The sequence below is a fragment of the Maylandia zebra genome, linkage group LG15 (assembly GCF_041146795.1).
Source record: "Maylandia zebra isolate NMK-2024a linkage group LG15, Mzebra_GT3a, whole genome shotgun sequence".
Taxonomy (NCBI): domain Eukaryota; kingdom Metazoa; phylum Chordata; class Actinopteri; order Cichliformes; family Cichlidae; genus Maylandia; species Maylandia zebra.
This window is the reverse complement of record NC_135181.1, coordinates 29,884,747-29,903,747: the sequence shown is the minus strand read 5'-3', so window position 1 is coordinate 29,903,747 and position 19,001 is coordinate 29,884,747. Positions and strand designations below refer to the sequence as shown.

General features: G+C 41.0%; 1 protein-coding gene across 4 annotated transcripts in view; it reads right to left on the bottom strand.

The window, feature by feature from the left end:
* Window positions 1-273: 273 nt before the first annotated feature.
* Window positions 274-19,001, bottom strand: part of cnih3 (cornichon family AMPA receptor auxiliary protein 3) — a 142,738-nt gene continuing 124,010 nt past the window's right edge. For 3 of the 4 annotated variants that reach the window (XM_076874268.1, XM_076874269.1, XM_004573666.5), the window contains one exon: window positions 274-1,836. Coding sequence is in view for 1 of the 4 variants with exons in the window: in XM_076874269.1 (XP_076730384.1) it covers window positions 1,809-1,836 (28 nt within the window). In the remaining 3 variants the exon portion in view is untranslated. The other variant, XM_076874270.1, reaches the window with a different exon arrangement.

The following is a 19,001-nucleotide window of genomic DNA, read 5'->3' as shown; positions in this document are numbered from 1 at the left end:
AGTTTTGGTATAGTCAGAAGGTAAAATGGTATATTTTCATAAACCAGAACAAATCAAGTGAATTTCTCTGTATTATTGTTTTTCTGATAGAAGGTTTTCATTTGGGTGATCAAACTGGGGTGGGATTCCTGTCCCGATGCAACGAGGCTAAATCAATATGCCAAATGTAACATGATGCAGAGAGGATGCCACAGAAATTATGTTTGAAATAATATTTGAAAACACTGAAACATTGAAAACACTTTAAGTACAATGACTGAGTCTTTAGATTTTAAAATACTTTATTTCATAAACAATATCTAAATTCAACTTGGTTGGTCACATACATACAGGTTACGTTAGAAAACGCTTGACTTAGAAGAAGAGAAAACAACAAGAACGGGGCATTCCTATCTGCTCTTTGCTGCTGCCACTTTACAAAGTGAAGCTCATCAAGCAAAGATGGTGGGGAAGGTTTAACGAGTTTCTTAATAGTTAGAAAACTGTGCTACACATGGATGATGCAGGTTCAACCACCTGCCCTGCTGAATTAATTCTGGTGATTCATGACAGCCTCTTCACAACCTCTTGCCAACATCATTTGCTACAGTTGCTTTCATTCGAACCAGGGAGAAAAACCCAATTAATACCAGGCACCTTTCCCATCTTCTGCTTTGTTTGCTCCTGGCATTAGTTACATTGGAAATTGATGTTTAAAATAAAGCATGGAAATGAGCAGTCACAAAATAAATAAATCCAAATGAAAAAAATACAATATTTTGGTCCAAGGTGTAAAGAGAGCTAGAAAAGATTCACATTGTTTCCCTATCTTCAAATAGGGCTGAAAGGTTCTTTACATGTTGGAAGACCGTCACCTGTGTGGATAGACCATAATAAATGTTCTCTAATATAGCCAAATATTGAGCACATTGTGCAAGATTGAAGACACTAATTGTGTAAAGAATGTGTGCTCCTATCAAAGCTTCGCCAGGTTTCAGTTGTTAGCTTGAGTTTTCGAAAAGTTTACACAATAGAACAACACTAGGACGACACTAAGAGGCATTGCTGTAAAGAGAATACGTTTGCTGAAGATCAATTTGAAATGCCTTTGTTTAAAGAATACACCAAAATGCACACATCACAAAAGCCATTCACGTATGTTTGAAAGAAAATCCCACAGGCTACGTACAGACCGCGTGTGCTCCTGCTCAACTCCCCCAAAACCCCACCTGCAAGAACTCATCTCTCTTTTCTGTACAGTGTGATCCGTTCATCTATCCCTCGTCCTGAGCTCACCGGTGAAGCTACAGTTGGTGAGGCATCGAAGAGGAGTGACTGAGGGTTCGGTGAGTTGTGCTGGGCCTGACAGTGCTTCACCATGCTGTGCCTGAGACAAACTGTGCAATACTGTGCTCTTCGTCCTCTGGGCTACCATCGCCGTTACCGTACAGCAAGTACAGTAGCACTCCAGAGGAGGCTGTGGCTGTTTGTGTTTGTGTATGTTTGTATTTGTGTGTGTGGTACAAACATTGGCCAGGCAGTGATTAACTTGGGTCTCGCTATGAGGAGTCAAACTGTAAACAGTAGATTTAGTTTTCAATTTTTATATACAGTTGAGGATAAAGCATGTCCTTTCTTCTTTTGGGTATGAAGCAGAAAACAAGCTTCAACCACGTGTATGTTCGATGTTTGGCTTCACAGCAACAAGGGAAAAAAAGGTTTTTGTTATTCTACTTTGAAATGTATTGTCTTTTAGTGTTCTTTAGTCCTGTCGTATCAAATGCCTCGAAAGGTGTTCCTGTTTCTCCCCAGTTGTTGATAATCAGTTGTTATGAGGTAACCAAGGAGTAGATCATACTGAAACACAAGAGGAAGAAGAAGAGGAAGAAAAAGGACAGGAAGAAATAGGAAGTGAGTCATCATGTTTGTGATTAAACAGGCAGGCAAACAGGAAACTTTCATAAATATTGAAATGATCTAATTTCTTGTTTTGGAATTATTCAGTATTCCAGCATTCCAGTGTGTGAGGGTTTATTAAGCGAGACCACTAATTCTTAATTCTTTTTTCTTACAGCTTACTCTGCTGCTTTTGGATACAATTTGAATTATTTTGGTTGTTTGTCTGAGTTAAGGAGAAAGAGTGTGTTTATTTGTGACCAAAGGTACCTTTTCTAGTCTTCTTTTCAGTTACCTGAACTTTTTTCACCAAAATCTCAAACATCTAAAGAAGACCAACTCAACTGACCATAAATGTTTTATCAATCTCTTAATTTCGTCTTCTGACTTTTGAACGTTTAAGGGCAAAATAACAGTTCTTTTTCAATTTAATGTACACTAAAAAGGACCTAAAAAGATGCAAGTCAATGACAGACTCTTTACTCCTGTCTGACTAGCTAATGCCATTAGATGATTTTTGTTGTTTCAATGTTTCTTCCTGAGTTTATGGGCTTAGTCAATCATAGTTGGATAAGGAACGAAACCACTGTCTATTGCTACTGTCTAAATGAGTAGATAGTAGCCTGTGTTTAGCCATGCCTACCCCTCTTGCCACATTTGTTTTTTGTAAACCAAGATACTGATGGTGAAAATGTTAATCATGAAGCTTCAAAATATGACTTCAGAAACTGGATGATGTCACAGTAGCTACGTCCACCTTCTATACTTTCTATGGTTATCAGTCTTTTTATCCACTTTAAGTATGACGTCCTTATTATTTCAACTAAAAAAACTATATAAGGATGACTGTTCTCTCCAGAAAGACTTATGTCCAGGTATTCATACGATGGGGATTTAACAGGTTTAATGGAGTTAGAAAATACCAGCATGGAAAACAGGGTAGACATCTAAAGATCAAGAACAATATTCTGGCTGAAATCTTGAACTTTGGATTAAAACAAAGATGGAAAACTAAATACCAACAATGTTTAGGAGGTTTGTGATTTTGGGCTAGCTGGTATTACATGGGTAGCTACAAAGCTCTGAGTAGGCTAATATAAACAAATACAATTGTGCTTTAGATAACTGGTTATGAAAAAGTCTTGATCTTAAAGGTCCCAGTGAAATTAGACTTTGCCTGAGAGTGGTTGTCTTTTTGAAGTGTTAAATATTTGCTGTCCAGAGACAACGAACCTGAATGCTCTTGTGTACAATGAGTCTCTAAAACTTAGCTCAAAGCTGTGCTATACTTGAATAGTGCTAATAAAAAGCTACACATGGCTAGAATGACAACTGAATACTTTTTGGAGGACCCATTTTCAAAGAAAAATTGACAAATTTAGGAGTTTCTTAAAAAGGCGAAAGCTTTTTGCAGTGTAGGCCCAGGAAATAGGGTTGATATGTCATGACGCAATTAGTAGTGCTAACTGGCCAAAATATATTAGCATTCATCCAAATCCCAGTGAGACCTCCAGTTTGTGTTTCATTAAAATTTGTGCATCGGTTTGAGACCAACACAACACATTTAGTGATAATTAGTGATGTTTAACCTTAATAATGAAATAATAGCAAAAATACATATGTATATTCATGCTATGTAAGAATATCATATTCTGTGGTTTGGGCGTTTTTTTTGTCTTTCAACTACCATCACATAACCTTTAAGAAAAATGGAATTAAAGTATATCTCACAGACAGAAATACAAGAACACATATTTATTTATTTCAAACTGAAAAAAGTAGCTTGTCTTTAAAAGGAGGGGATACATGTTTGACAAAACGCTTCTTGAATGCAGTAATAACATAATGCTTTGCAGTAAATATCACAAATTCACATTTTTAGGTTTTTACCATGACCTAAAAATGTAAAAACAACTATCCTTCCTGGCATGTTTTTTATTATTTCCCAAAAGCCAGCAAAAAAGTTGCCACTGGATGCAAAATAAAAAAACAAAACAAAAACAAAACAGAAGCCAATGAGCATCATGTAATGCAATGAGGATGGGACAAAGAAGCTGTCAAACACACATTTGCAAGAAAGTGGCAAAGTGATTGCACCAAAGTTTTTCTGTAAGTCAGCTAACAACACTGATGAGCTTGTGACCAAATGTAGAGCAGATACAGCACTATGGCCTCATTTGACCACAAAGAAGAAACTCTCTGTTGTGTTTACCTAGAGAAAAGAGAGAGAATAAAGAAGGGCTGAATGACATAACAGCAGCACAAATCACAGATCGGGGGGTTTGACACTTGTCTCATTGAGCTGTGACTTGACAAGAACAGATCAGCACTTTGTTGACAGTAACGAACAACTTGAAACATTTGTGTTCATCTCAGAAGTCTTTGCCAGCTCTCGACACCTCTGTTAATCTCTAGTGGTGAAAAGCAGGCAAGTGTGCTAAATTGACTCATGAATACCCGTGGACAGAGAGAGAAAAAAGTGATTCAGAGAAAACGAGAGACAGGAACAGATATCAAACGTGAAAGGCCTCATTTCTCCTCTTTAATAGTTACCAACTTCCTCCTGTTAAAACCTCTGAGAACTGGCTTCATTATTAATATTTAGACTTTTAGCTCTTTCAATTACAGGTCTTTCCCTTTCACACCCAAAGTAGATGTAAACTGAACATAATGTAAATGATAAAATATGACCTTTTATATTTGTAGCTGCTCACATATGTGTTTTTGGATGATAGATTTACAGTTACATCCGAAATATTTTTTTATACATTTAAATCAATCTGGAAACTCCAGAGCTGAGAAATGAAGCCAATGCTGGAGTGTCAGAAACTGTGTTCCTCTAACAGGTGGGAATCCCCATACGACTACCATGTTAAAATGCCCAGTTTTACAGCATTATATGTTTACAGCCTCGAATACAAAAACTGTTTTGCCCTTTGGAACTATTGTAGACTGGGCGAAAATTTACCCTATATCATTCACTTGGATTTATTTAGGATCAGAATTAAGGGTAGCTGTAGTTTGTAGTGCATTATCACATTATCTTGTGCATTATCACTCGTATTTTCTTTCTCCCATTTTTATTTCTTGCCTCAAAGTTAAAATAAGTTTAATTCCTGGGGGGCAAATCTTCCGTGCTAAAAGTGATTTCACATGAATTTTCACGCATATTCCATGGACGGTCATTACATACCCCCAGTTCCCTGTCCGTGGGCATCCTTCCAGTTTTTGTTCCAGTCATTGTGCTATACACCATCTGGATATAAGTAGCTTACCAAACTTGATAACTAATCACTAAGCATTCTAATCTAATCTAAAAATGGTAACTTTGGATCAAAAAACAACATCAATGTTCAGAAACCAATTGGCTGCTACATCTAACTTTTACATATAGCCTATGGTTTGTGCCTAGAGCAGTGTTTCCCAACCACTGTGCCGAGAAATGATCAGGTGTGCCATGGAAGATTATCTGGTTCCGCTTGATTAGTACTCTAAGCGATCAACGTGAGTAATGGGCAGAACAATTACATTCTCTTCTACTAGGGGGCAGTACTACTAGCTGCTCTAATTAAATTGGTTGCTAACTGCCAGTAAAACAGAAGAAGATGGAAAGAAAATACATAATAGTCATGCTTGTGAGTGAAACAACGCAGCACTTAATAGCAATAGATGAATATTTGAATAAAAAAAAGTAGTCAATCGGACCTGGGTCCTGGAGCAAATTTCGACCCAGATGAAGGCCCTCGTAGGAGTAGTGGTCAGAAGAAAGCAAAAAAGGTATACTGGGGACAAACCGGGCCACTTCTGCTATACCTGGTGGTTTTGTTTGGTGGTGTGCCGTGTGATTTTTCTAATGTGAAATATGGGCCATGATTCCAAAAGTATGGAAAACACTGAGCTAAAGAATAGCAAGAATAATAAGAGTCTAACACTTGCTGTTGGCATATGCTACCGTGCATATGCCAGGAGAGGTGGACTTGTATTATAAATGCCCAATTAATTGGACATTTATAATATAAACTGAATTAGCGGTGAACATGTGCCCTTTGAAAGACGCCTTATTAGACAGGAACAATGTGTGTTAACAAGTTAATGTCCAATTAGTCTGAGTCTAATTAGAGTGTAGAGCAGGTTTGCATATCCTAAGGACAGTTTTATAATAATATTGAAACAGAGATCTCACGCCAAGCTCATTACAAATAGCTGCAATACTTTATTCATATGCACAACATGACTGAACTACTTAACAGGTGACCCCAGAGGTAATTTTTGTAGCAACCTATTATGACCCACAGTTACATTTTACCATTAACTGTTTTAGCAACAAAACACATCTTTTTTCTTGCTGTGAAAATTTAGTGTGACAGGGAAGTCAGTAGATTTAGCTATGTGCCAAGTCAATAAAATGAGGAGGTTGGGATCGATGGATGGCGTCAAGAAAACATCAACAATATGAAAGACCACTTTTTGTTTCACAATTCAAACCAATAATCATTGTTTCTTTGACCTATGACCTTTAACCCTATTGTTCCAACTAGGGCTGTCAGAAAAAAATCCATACTGAGATATTAATCAATACTAAAATTGATTTTTAGTAAAACCATTTTTAAAATATCTTCTTTATTTTAGCATAACTAATACCACAAAAGTTCATTTTTAACTTTTTCATAATGCTTTTCTACTACAAAATTTTCTATGATTTAAATGTGTTATGTATTGTGTTGTTTCATTTCTTTATTAGTTATTACTTATTAGATATTCTGAAGGTAAGATACATTACAGATAAAAATGTCACAGATAATTGATCTAATTTATAATTTTGAAAATTCGTGGAAAATTAACTTATCTTTTTCAAAAAATGGCTTCTTTGCCATTACTTCTCTTGTTGCAGGATGAGGTCAAAAGTTTAGCTGCGATATGAAAAAAAGTACCAATATTAAGTTTGAAATTCTGGTATTGTGACAACTCTACTACTCTAAGTTTCCTTCTCAACCCTCTCAACATTTCTGCGCACAAAGCCCAAACAAGCCATTATTATAGCATTGTTACATCATAAAGGTTACTTATTTATTTATTTTCCAACAGTAATATATAACTGTTGGTGTATGTGCTTTCATGAGTACACTCTTGTGGGTTCAGTTATAAGGTAAGATCAAGCTAAAAACATGTTTAGGTTACATAGCATGTCATGCCTCTCTCTAGCATAACAGGAGGTCAAAAAGTCGACTGAGAATGGTATCAGTTAGTTTTCAGCAGTCGGTTCTAATGATATTTGCTACCGAATAGCAAAGACATCACAGCAGCAAACATCAAATCAGTTCTAGTCCACTGGCAGGTACAATTCATTGAACATTGTGACATAAATGTGAATTAACATGTTTTGCTTCTGCTTCATTGAAATGTAGTTTGTTTCCCCGACCTCAAATATCACCCCAGTAGCTAACACAGTAAAAAAAAATACAATATGTAGTTTCTGCTCATCTGCAGTCCTGCAGATAATGGAGTGTTACATCATCTGTGGTAAATTTTCAGTATATTCTCTGTATTAAGGGTTAATATAGTAATATAGTAACAGATGTGGGTCCTATAAAACTCCTACAAACCTGCCATTAATTAATCCTTCAATCTTAAATATGATCAACCTATCTCTAATAATCGACTATGTACCACAGGCCTTCAAGCTGGCTGTAGTTAAAGCTTTACTCTAGACCCAGCAGTCTTAGCTAATTACAGGCCAATCTCCAACCTTCCTTTCATATCAAAAATCCTTGAAAGAATAGTTGTCAAACAGCTAACAGATCATCTGCAGAGGAATGGCTTATTTGAAGAGTTTCAGTCAGGTTTCAGAGTTCATCACAGCACAGAAACAGCTTTAGTGAAGGTTACAAATGATCTTCTTATGGCCTCTGACAGTGGACTCATCTCTGTGCTTGTCCTGCTAGACCTTAGTGCAGCGTTCGATACTGTCGACCATAATATCCTATTAGAGCGATTAGAACATGCTGTAGGTATTACAGGTACTGCACTGCAGTGGTTTGTATCATATCTATCTAATAGACTCCAATTTGTGCATGTAAATGGAGAGTCCTCTTCACACACTAAGGTCAATTATGGTGTTCCACAGGGTTCAGTGCTGGGACCAATTCTGTTTACATTATACATGCTTCCCTTACGCAGTATCATTAGAAGACATAGCATACATTTTCACTGCTATGCAGATGACACCCAGTTCTATCTGTCCATGAAGCCAGATGACACACACCAATTAGTTAAACTGCAGGAATGTCTTAAAGACATAAAGACCTGGATGGCCGCTAACTTTCTGCTTCTTAATTCAGATAAAACTGAGGTTATTTTACTTGGCCCTGAAAATCTTAGAAATATGGTATCTATCCAGATTCTTACTCTGGATGGCATTACCTTGGCCTCCAGTAATACTGTGAGGAACCTTGGAGTCATTTTTGACCAAGACATGTCCTTCAATGCACATATTAAACAAATATGTAAGACTGCTTTCTTCCATTTGTGCAACATCTCTAAAATTAGAAATATCCTGTCTCAGAGTGATGCTGAAAAACTAGTTCATGCATTTATTACTTCCAGGCTGGACTACTGTAATTCATTATTATCAGGATGTCCTAAAAACTCCCTAAAAAGCCTTCAGCTAATCCAAAATGCTGCAGCAAGAGTACTGACAGGGACTAGAAAGAGAGACCGAGTCACGTGGTACGCCCGCCCAAGATGGCAGCATAAGTTGGAGGCGCGCACTCCACCCCCCCTAAACCTTGTTAAAAATAAGTTAGAGCCGGTCATTTGTCTTACTTTGGGTCAGCCCTGGCAAATTCTGTGGAAGGAGGCAGAAGAGTCATTACTTTACACGCAACGATCCGACTATGCCGCGAGGGAAAACACACAACACTCAGGCTACTTCGCTAACTACTATGGCGGAGACACCTGATGGTGTGGATGCCAGGTGTCCTTCCCAAGATGGTGTGGCGGCCGAGCTGACTTCTATAAGATCTCTGCTTGAGCAGGTAGCACAAGATATGACGACGGTGAAAGGTGGAATTGAGTCTCTCAAGGAAGCTGGGAATAGCCTAGGCGCGAGGGTGGACGAAACAGAGACAAGAATTTCTCGTTTGGAGGATGAAGAGGCTAAAGCTAGCTCAATAAGTAAGAACTTGAAGATACAGAACCAGCGGCTGCAGGAAAAAGTAACGGTGCTCGAGGGTTTCTCACAGCGCCAGAATATTAGAATATCGGGTATTAGAGACGGAACCGAAGGCCGTAATCTTGAGGATTGCGTGAAGCATCTGTTGTCTGAGGCTCTGGACATTGAGATGGGAGATTACTACGAAATAGATAGAATCCATCGGGTGGGGCCAGCACCTCCGAAGCCAGCTGCAGATTCCAGACCGAGACACATCATTGTTCGCTTCCTATGGGATAAAGCCAAGATGTCCGTACTGGCAGCTGCCAGAAAAAAGAAGCAGATCATTTGGAAAGGCATGAGAGTTTGTTTTTTCCAGGATTATGCACAGGAGGTACAAGAAAAACGCCGGAAGTTTGACGAGGCGCGCCGCTTGCTGCAACAGTGCAATATTGGCTATTCCCTTCGCTTTCCGGCTGTTATGACTTTTTCAGTGGATAACCAGTATCACAGTATCATCAGTTTTCCAACCCAGCAGAGGCTAAGCAATTTCTGAGCGGCCTGGATTCGGCTAACATTCCGGGTGATGTAACTTAAGAGGATTTTATAAGCTAAGGGTTAGTTTACTTCTGTGAGGGTTTTTTTGTTTGGGGGGGGGGGGGGGGGGGATGACGTGAGGAGGGATGCCATTATGGGATTTTTGAGTGCCACGGACCAACGATTTCATGGTGTTTTTTTTTCCTTCTCTTTTTCTTTCTTTTTTTTTTTTTTAACTGTGTTTTGTTTTGTTGTTCATTTTGATGGTATGGTGCCAACTGTCCTGTATAGACCTATTTTTTGGACCACTGGGTTGTCTCATGTAACTGGCTTTAAGATTTGTTATATGGGTAAATGGGATTTTCTTCTGGATAAATCTGTACAATAACTTGGCTCGCGTTGTGTTATGGAGTTATATAAAATAATGTTGTGGAATATAGCGGGTTGTCATAATGTTATTAAAAGGAAGAAAATCCTCACATACTTGAAGCAGAAAAAGACAGACATAGCCCTGATTCAGGAGACCCATCTCGATGAGGCGGAATCATTAAAGCTTAAAAGAGATTGGGTGGCGCAAGTTTATTTTAGTGCATTTTCTGCTAGAAAAAGAGGGGTGGTCATATTGATCAGAAGAAACTTGGATTTTCAGGTTTTTAAGCATTATACAGATTAGGAGGGTAGATGGGTGGTTTTGGATGCATGTTTACAGGGGCGGAAAATGACATTGGTCAACATATATGCTCCCAATTCTCCTCAGCCACAATTTTTTCATGAAGTCTGTAACATTGTGCGGACTATAGGTAATACAAATATTGTAATTGGGGGAGATTTTAACCGGGTCAGGGATGTATTGTTGAATAAATCCTCCTGTACTGGACTAAGTAAGGACTCAGTAAATGTTGCGGTGGACGTGATGTCAGAGGAATTGAGCCTGGTAGATATATGGAGACTTCTTCATCCTCAAGAAAGAGATTATACTTTTTTTTCACATCCTCACTCAACCTACTCCATGATAGACTATTTCTTGGTGTCCCGTTCTCTGGTAAGTCAAACTATTGGGTCCTCTATTGGTAATATTGCTGTTTCGGATCATGCTCCCATTGACCTTGTTCTTTCTGGTAGTGATAATATTAAACCGTCACCTAGGTGGCGTTTGAATAACTCATTATTGAAGAATAAGGGTCATTGTGAATGTATAAGGGAAATGATAAAGGAGTTTTGGTTGCACAATGAGGGCTCTATTGATGACGTTGGAATGACCTGGGACGCTTTTAAGGCCTATTTGAGGGGGCGCCTTATCCAGTATTGCTCCTTGATTAAAAAAGTTGAGAGGGACAAGCTGATGAAGCTGGAACAGGATATCAAGGAGCTTGAAAAACAACACATGCTGCACCCAGAGAGGGATTTATGGAACAAATTAATTAAATTTAATTTTGAGATGAATAGTATACTAATGACAAGATGGCGGCGCGCACGGGTGCAGTGGCTCTTAGCTCTCCAGTTTGGTGCTCGTTTTTACTTTTAATGTGGATATTTTTGAATGTTTGCAACGCCGCCATCTCTTACAGTCGCCAGAACCTAATTGACCTAGGTTTTAAATATAGTTTGTCTGTTTCTGGCGACTATCAGCGAACACACAACATCCTGGTGGAGATAGCGAGACCGCCAGGGTAACCGTGGATGGTCTGCCCGCCCAGCAAGCGTAGAAGGCGACGGAGGGAAAGAAAGCAGAAGAGGGGATGCCGGTCGGGCTCAGACGCTAGGCTACGCAAACATCCACACCGGCCAGCACTTCCGAGCCTTTTCCTATCGAACGCCAGATCCATCACCCACAAACTTGACGAATTGGAGCTACAGATAGCCAACACAAGCTTTGCACGTAACTGCAGCATTATTCTTATTACAGAGACGTGGCTTCACCCGCTGATTCCCGACGCTGCAGTCGAGTTAGCAGGCCGCACGCTACACCGGCATGACAGAAACAGCAACTCAGGTAAAAGCAGAGGAGGGGGGCTATGTGTTTACGTGCATAACGAGTGGTGTTGTAACAGCAGGATCATTCACACACACTGTTCTCCTGATTTGGAGGTTCTGGCAGTCTCGTGCAGACCTTTTTACATCCCGAGGGAGTTTACAGTAGTTATTGTGATAGCTGTTTATATACCGCCGGATGCTAACGTTAGCACGGCTCTCAGCCTCTTGCTCAACACCATAAACAAACAACAGCTTGCCCACCCCGATGGGGTTTTTATTGTCGCCGGCGACTTTAACAAAGCGTGCCTAAAGACTGTGCTTCCTAAATTTGTCCAGTTTGTGGACTTTGCTACGAGAGGAGAACACACTTTGGACCATGTCTATTCAAACATCAGGCATGCTTTCAGAGCGACACCCCTCCCCCACCTGGCTGGATCTGACCACCTCTGCATGTCCCTCACCCCCACCTACACCCCCCTGCTGAGAAAAACAAAGCCCCAGACAAAGACAATAAAAACCTGGCCTGAAGGAGCCCTTTCTCAACTGCAGGACTGCTTCTCAACAACTGTATGGGATTTATTCTCCAGCCACAACCTCCAGGAGTACACGGACACTGTACTCTCGTACATCAGGAACTGTGTTGACAATGTCACCGTCAACAAAAGGGTCAGGGTGTTTCCAAATCAAAAACCCTGGATGAATAGCGAAGTGCAATCCCTCCTAAAAAGCCGCAACACTGCCTTCAAGTCAGGGGACAGGGCTGCGTATAGGGCGGCCAGGGCAGACCTGAGTAGAGGCATCAGGAAAGCTAAGGCTGCCTATAGGAGGAGGATTGAAGATCACTTTGCTGACAACGACCCCAGAAAAATGTGGCAGGGGATCAATCACATTACCAACTACAGAAGCAATAACCAGGCAACATCTAGGACTGATGCCTCACTGGCTGAGGATCTAAACCGTTTCTTCGCCCGCTTTGAGACGACCAAGCCCTCAGCTGCCACACCACTTCCACCCGCCCCCAGCACTGGCACACTAACACTTAGGGAGCACCAAGTGAGGTGTGTTCTAAGGTCAGTGAATCCCAGGAAGGCGGCAGGTCCTGATGGAATACATGGAAAGGTTCTCAGAGCATGTGCTGACGAACTGACCGGAGTCTTCACTAAAATATTCAACCTTTCCTTGTCATCAAACACCGTCCCGCCCTGCCTCAAAACCTCCACCATCATCCCCATCGCCAAGAAGACAGCTGTGGCCAGCCCAAATGACTACAGGCCTGTTGCACTTACGCCTGTAGTGATGAAGTGCTTTGAGAGACTGGTCTGTCAGCACATCAGGGCCGGTCTGCCTCCCACTCTGGACCCCCACCAATTTACCTACAGGACAAATCGTTCCACCGAGGACGCTATCACCATAGTGCTCCACACTGCGCTGAGTCACCTGGAGCACCGAGGAAGCTATGTGAGAATGCTCTTTCTGGACTTCAGCTCAGCATTCAATCATATCATCCCGGAGATCCTGGTCCAGAAACTGTCTCACCTGGGACTCTCCACCCCCATCTGCCTCTGGATCAAGGACTTCCTGACAAATAGACCACAGTCTGTCAGACTCGGCCCCCACCGGTCCAGCACCATCACACTCAGCACCGGGTCTCCACAAGGATGTGTTTTGAGTCCCCTCCTGTTTACGCTCTACACATCCGACTGCTCCCCTACCCATCTCTCAAACACCATCATAAAGTTCGCGGATGACACCACAGTGGTTGGACTCATCTCAAGGGGGGATGAGTCGGACTACAGAGATGAGGTCAACAGACTGACTGAGTGGTGTTCAGTTAACAACCTCCAACTGAACACCACGAAAACTAAAGAACTTATCTTGGACTTCAGGAAGGGCAGAGCAGACCCGGCCCCACTTTACATTCACGGGAGCTGTGTGGAGAGGGTACACTCCATGAGGTTTCTGGGCGTGCAGATATCTGATGACCTCTCCTGGACTGCAAATACTACAGCGGTGGTTAAAAAGGCCCAGCAGCGTCTCCACTTTCTGAGAGTGCTCAGGAGGAACAACCTGGAGGAGAGGCTGCTGGTGACATTTTACAGAGCCACCATAGAGAGCATCCTAACGTACGGCATAACAACATGGTATGCAGGGTGCTCAGCTGCAGACAGGAAAGTACTGCAGAGGGTAATCAACACAGCCCAGAAGATCACTGGCAGCTCTCTGCCCAGCCTGGAGGTCACTGCAAACTCTCGGTACCTCAGCAGAGCTGGCAATATCATCAAGGACCACTCTCACCCCAGCAACCAACTGTTTGAACTATTACCGTCAGGCCGACGGTACAGGTCACATAAAACCAGGACAAACAGATTCAGGGATAGCTTCTTTCCCAGAGCTATCACCGTAGTAAATAAGCACAAAAACAATTGAACCTATTCCATACCGTCACTGTCATTATATTATGCTGCTATTCATACTGTCATTATATTAATGCTGCTATCCTGTATATATTGTACATACTATTGTTTGAGTACTTACGATTGTTTTTTTTGTACTTTTTATATTTTACATTTATATTTATTATTGAAACTTGCACCAAGGGAGTGGCACTCCAATTTCGTTGTACTCTGTACAATGACAATAAAGGCTATTCTATTCTATTCTATTCTATACTGGAGAAAAAAGCGGAATATGCAATGTTTTGTCTAAATCAGAAGTATTTTGAACAAGGGGAGAGAACAGGTAAAATGTTGGCACACAGGGTTAAGCAGATAAAATCTAGCAACCTTATACCATCTATTTTTGTTCCTAGTAATAATAATAAGTTGACCACCAGTAAAAAAGAAATTAATGATACTTTTACTAAATTTTATCAGGAGCTTTACACCTCTAATGGATTGGTGGAGGAACAGAGGCTGTCAGATTTCTTCTCTTCTATTAAAATTCCCAGCCTGTCTGAAGATCAAAGAACTGTATTAGAAGGTAAGATTACACTAACTGAAGTTAAGCAGGCAATTGGAAGTCTTAGATTGGGCAAATCTCCAGGCAACGATGGATTTCCATCAGATTTTTATAAGGTGTTCGTGGGCGAATTAGCTCCAAGACTACTGTCGGTATATCAAGATGCGTTTCAAAGAGGGAGACTACCATTTAGTATGCGATCGGCAGTGATCACGTTATTACATAAAAAAGGGAAAGACCCACAGTATTGTGGGAATTATTGCCCAATTTCATTAATTAATGTGGACGAAAAAATTATTTCTAAGATACTAGCTTTTAGGCTTGAGAAAGTTCTTCCGTATTTGGTGCATAGGGATCAGGTCGGTTTTGTGAAAAACAGAAGTTCTGCAGATAATCTACGTAGGTTATTGCACATATTCTGGAAGAGCAGGACTAATTTAGACCCTGTCGTCGCGTTCTCCTTAGTTGCAGAGAAGGCCTTTGATAAAGTTGAATATCCCTTTCTGTTTTATACGTTGAAGAGATTCGGTTTTGGTCCCTTTTTTAGGCAGTGGATTCAGGTGGTATACACAGATCCAATGGCTACAGTTACTACCAATGGGATAATGTCACCCTCCTTTTCGTTAAGTCGGGGTACTAGACAAGATTCACCCTTATCACCTCTCATTTTCGCCCTGTTTTTGGAGCCTTTGGCTATTGCATTACGTGAATGTAAGAAAATTAGGGGGGTGGATATGGGTCAAGAAGAACATAAAACTTTTTTGTATGCAGATGACATTTTACTGATCTCAAGTAACCCAGAACAGGCCATTCCTGCAATTTCCTCAATTATTGATTCCTTTTCTGTAATCTCTGGCTACACCATAAATTGGTCTAAGTCGGAAGTTATGCCCATTTCTAAACTGTGTCCGCCAGTTATGAGGAGCTCATGGCATTTCAAGTGGATGCCCGAGGGTTTGATTTACTTAGGGATTAAACTGACCCCTGGTTTAGACAACATAATGCAAGTAAACATCTCCCCAGTGATTCAAAACATTCGTCCGCTGTTGCAGAATTGGGTTAAAATAAATCTGTCCCTTTTGGGCAGAATTAATTTGGTGAAGATGATTATTGCCCCTAAACTTCAGTACTTTCTTCACATGTTACATAATTTGCTAAAGCTTTATAATACATGTGTGGAGGGTTTTGTGTGGGCAGGCAAAAAGCCATCTTTTAATCGGTCCAAATTATATGCTGCTAAAGAGAGTGGCGGGTTGGCATTGTCCAAGATGGTCTGGTATCATTATGCTTTCTCCCTCTCCATCATGGGTTGCGATTGAGGAAAGTCTTGTGGCTCCTTCGTCTTTAGAGGCCTTCCTTACTCAGAAGGGAAGACCAGTACCGTTTAAAGATCCAGTATTGGCTTTCATGCAAGAGACCTGGTTTAGAGCTCACCAATATACCAACATTAGCCCTTATCTTACCGCTAGAGCCTCTATCTGGTATAATAAGAAAATATTAATTGGTAAGAAACCGGTCTGGTGGGAGGCTTGGGCTAGGACAGGTATCAATCAGGTGGGGGATTTATTTGGGCAGACTGGCATGAAATCGTTTGCAGAAATCAGACGAGAATTTAATCTGGATCCAAGGGAAATTTGGAGGTTTTTTCAAATAAGACACTGTATTAAAACCATTTTGAATAATAATCCAGACCCTCCATCTAGTATTCAGAAGATGTTTGCAGCCCCTGGCATTAATAGAATCAGGGCATCCAAATTCTATGGGATCTTCAGAGAGGCACACTCTCCCAATTTGGGGGGACTGAGGCAGTGTTGGGAGAAGGATCTGGGTATCCAGATTTTAGAGGACAGTTGGAAGACGCTGGTTTCATCATGGTATGTTTGCTCACCTGAAACACAGTCTCAACTTATCCAGTACAAGTTGCTTCACAGAAATTACTGTACTCCCAGTAAATTAGTCAGGCTGAAGCTTGTGGATAATGACACCTGTTGGAAATGTCAGGAGGAAGCTGGGACTCTAGTTCATATGTTGTACACATGTCGGAAAAATGATTATTTGTGGGACGGGATCATTAACTTGGTGAATGATATTTTTAAACTTAATCTTTCTAAATCTCCAGCTGTATGTGTCCTGGGCCTGCTACCTGACAATAATATCCTTTCAAAAAAACAGAGACTGTGGATGCGTCTGGCTTTCATAACAGGATGCAGGATAATACTGAGGCACTGGAAGTCATCCAGCCCCTGTTCTCTCAGGGAATGGACTGAACAAATGTCTAAGATGGCATCATATGAACGGGTTATATACAGAATTAAGGGGAGAGAAGATATTTTTGAGCAGGTCTGGGGTCCTTTTTTGTTGTACATCGACAATGTCTCCTAGATATTGTGATAAATGTTCTTTTGGGGGGGGGTTTCATGTGTCGTTGGTATTTTTGTTGTCTTTTTTTTTTTTTTACTTTGAAAGTCAGTAGAGGGAAGAAATTGTCTAATGTCATCAGTGGTCAAGGTTATGTTTTGTTTTTAGGCACCCGGGTGTTTTGCCCCCATTGCTTTTGTTTTTGCTGATGTTTCCCAGGAGGCGGTATATTATTTTGTTTCTCCTGGTGTTGTTTGTTTTTTTTGTTTGTTTTTTTGTCTGTTTGTCTTAGTTATTGTTAGTCCTTATTTGTTGGTTGTTGTTAAGGAACGGACAGAGAACTGACAGTATGATTATTCTAGTTGTATATTTGTTAATGTTTCTGTCCATCCAAAATATGAATAAAAAAAAAGAAAAAAAAAGAAAGAGAGAGCATATTTCTCCTGTGTCGGCTTCCCTTCATTGGCTCCCTGTTACATCCAGAATTGAATTCAAAATCCTGCTCCTCACATACAAGGTCTTAAATAATCAGGCCCCATCTTATCTTAAGAACCTTGTGGTATCATATCACCCTATTAGAGCACTTCGCTCTCGCAATGCAGGCCTACTTGTTGTTCCTAGAGTATTTAAAAGTAGAATGGGTTTGGGGAGCAGTGGAGAAAGTAGGGTCGCGGAAACAGGTACAAGCTGCACAGATCTGGTTTCAGGCTGTTTCACTTTCAATTCAACCTCATGAATTCTTTATGCAGACCATCACTATAGTTATATAACATTAGAGTTTACTCTTTGAATTTGTTATTTTTAATCATTAAAACAAAGCTGAAGTGTGATTTCTGTTGCAAGGGCCATCCTTTCAACGGGCCACATTGACCTTCCAGTCATCAGCTTTAGCGCTACAGTACTACAAGTATGTAGCAAGAGCTCTAAATGGAAAAAAAATGAAGCTTTATTTGATAAAATTCTCAGACATGAGGAGGAGAGGAGGTAAGTGACGGAAGTGACGGACAAGGTAAGCGACTCATGTTGTAACTGACGTCAGACGCCGGAGATTTTGGCGGAAAATTAAAGCAAATGGTAGTTTAGATTTGAACAAATTCATTTAAGCTTCAGCATTACCAAATACACTTATCAATTGTCTTATAACTAACACTATTTGTCTAAATAATCTCCAACACCCTGGAGAACAACGGGGAGAGTTTAGAGACTCTCCAAGATTATATTGATCAGTGCTTTCAGGATCTCGTGATGAAGAAGACCCCGTGTGCAGCTTCCCCGGCTAAACCTGAGACGCCGTCGTCGAAAAGACAACGCCCGGCAGATTCCCCCGGCTCAACATCGCCAGCCGGCAAAGATAATGCCGACATATTGGAGTCAATCGACAAGCGATTGTCCAGTTTCGACGCAAGGCTGTCCTTGGTGGAGATTCTTCACCGAGAATTTAAATGCTTGCGAGAATCCCTGGAGTACAGCCAGCAGCAGGTGGAAACGCTTGCTGCTGAAAATGCCACGCTAAGGGAGTCGGTGAAATGTCTCACAGATAATGTTACCCAGCTCAATAGAGAAAATAAAAAAATAAAAGAAACAGTTATCGATCTACAAGCTCGTAGCATGCGTGATAATCTTGTATTTTCTGGTATTCCAGAAGCCGCTGGAGAGGACGCGGAGACCACGGTAAAAAGCTTCATCAAAACCCACCTGAAGCTGCCGGAGGACACTGTGAAGAACATCGTCTTCGATCGGGTACATCGCCTCGGCCCCATTCGGGCTACGGCCGGGAGACCACGTCCTATCGTGGCCAAATTCGGCCACTTCAAACAAAAGCAACACGTGAAAAGCCGCGGCAGGGTATTAAAAGGAACGGACTTCAGCGTGAACGACCAGTTCCCCAAAGAGATCTTGGAACGACGCAGGGTCCTCTTCCCAATCCGACGCTGCTTCATCCAGAAGGGCTCCCGCGCTGTCATCGCTGTGGACCGGCTGTACGTGGACGGACAGCTCCAACGAGACCCCAACATCACTCCGTGGCTGTATTAACCTCACACCAGATAAGAATCAGCTACACCATTTCCCTATCCACACACACTAACTTGCATTAACATCTGTTTAACTTACCAGTATCAAATCGCATCTTAAAGTGTGATTTCATAGC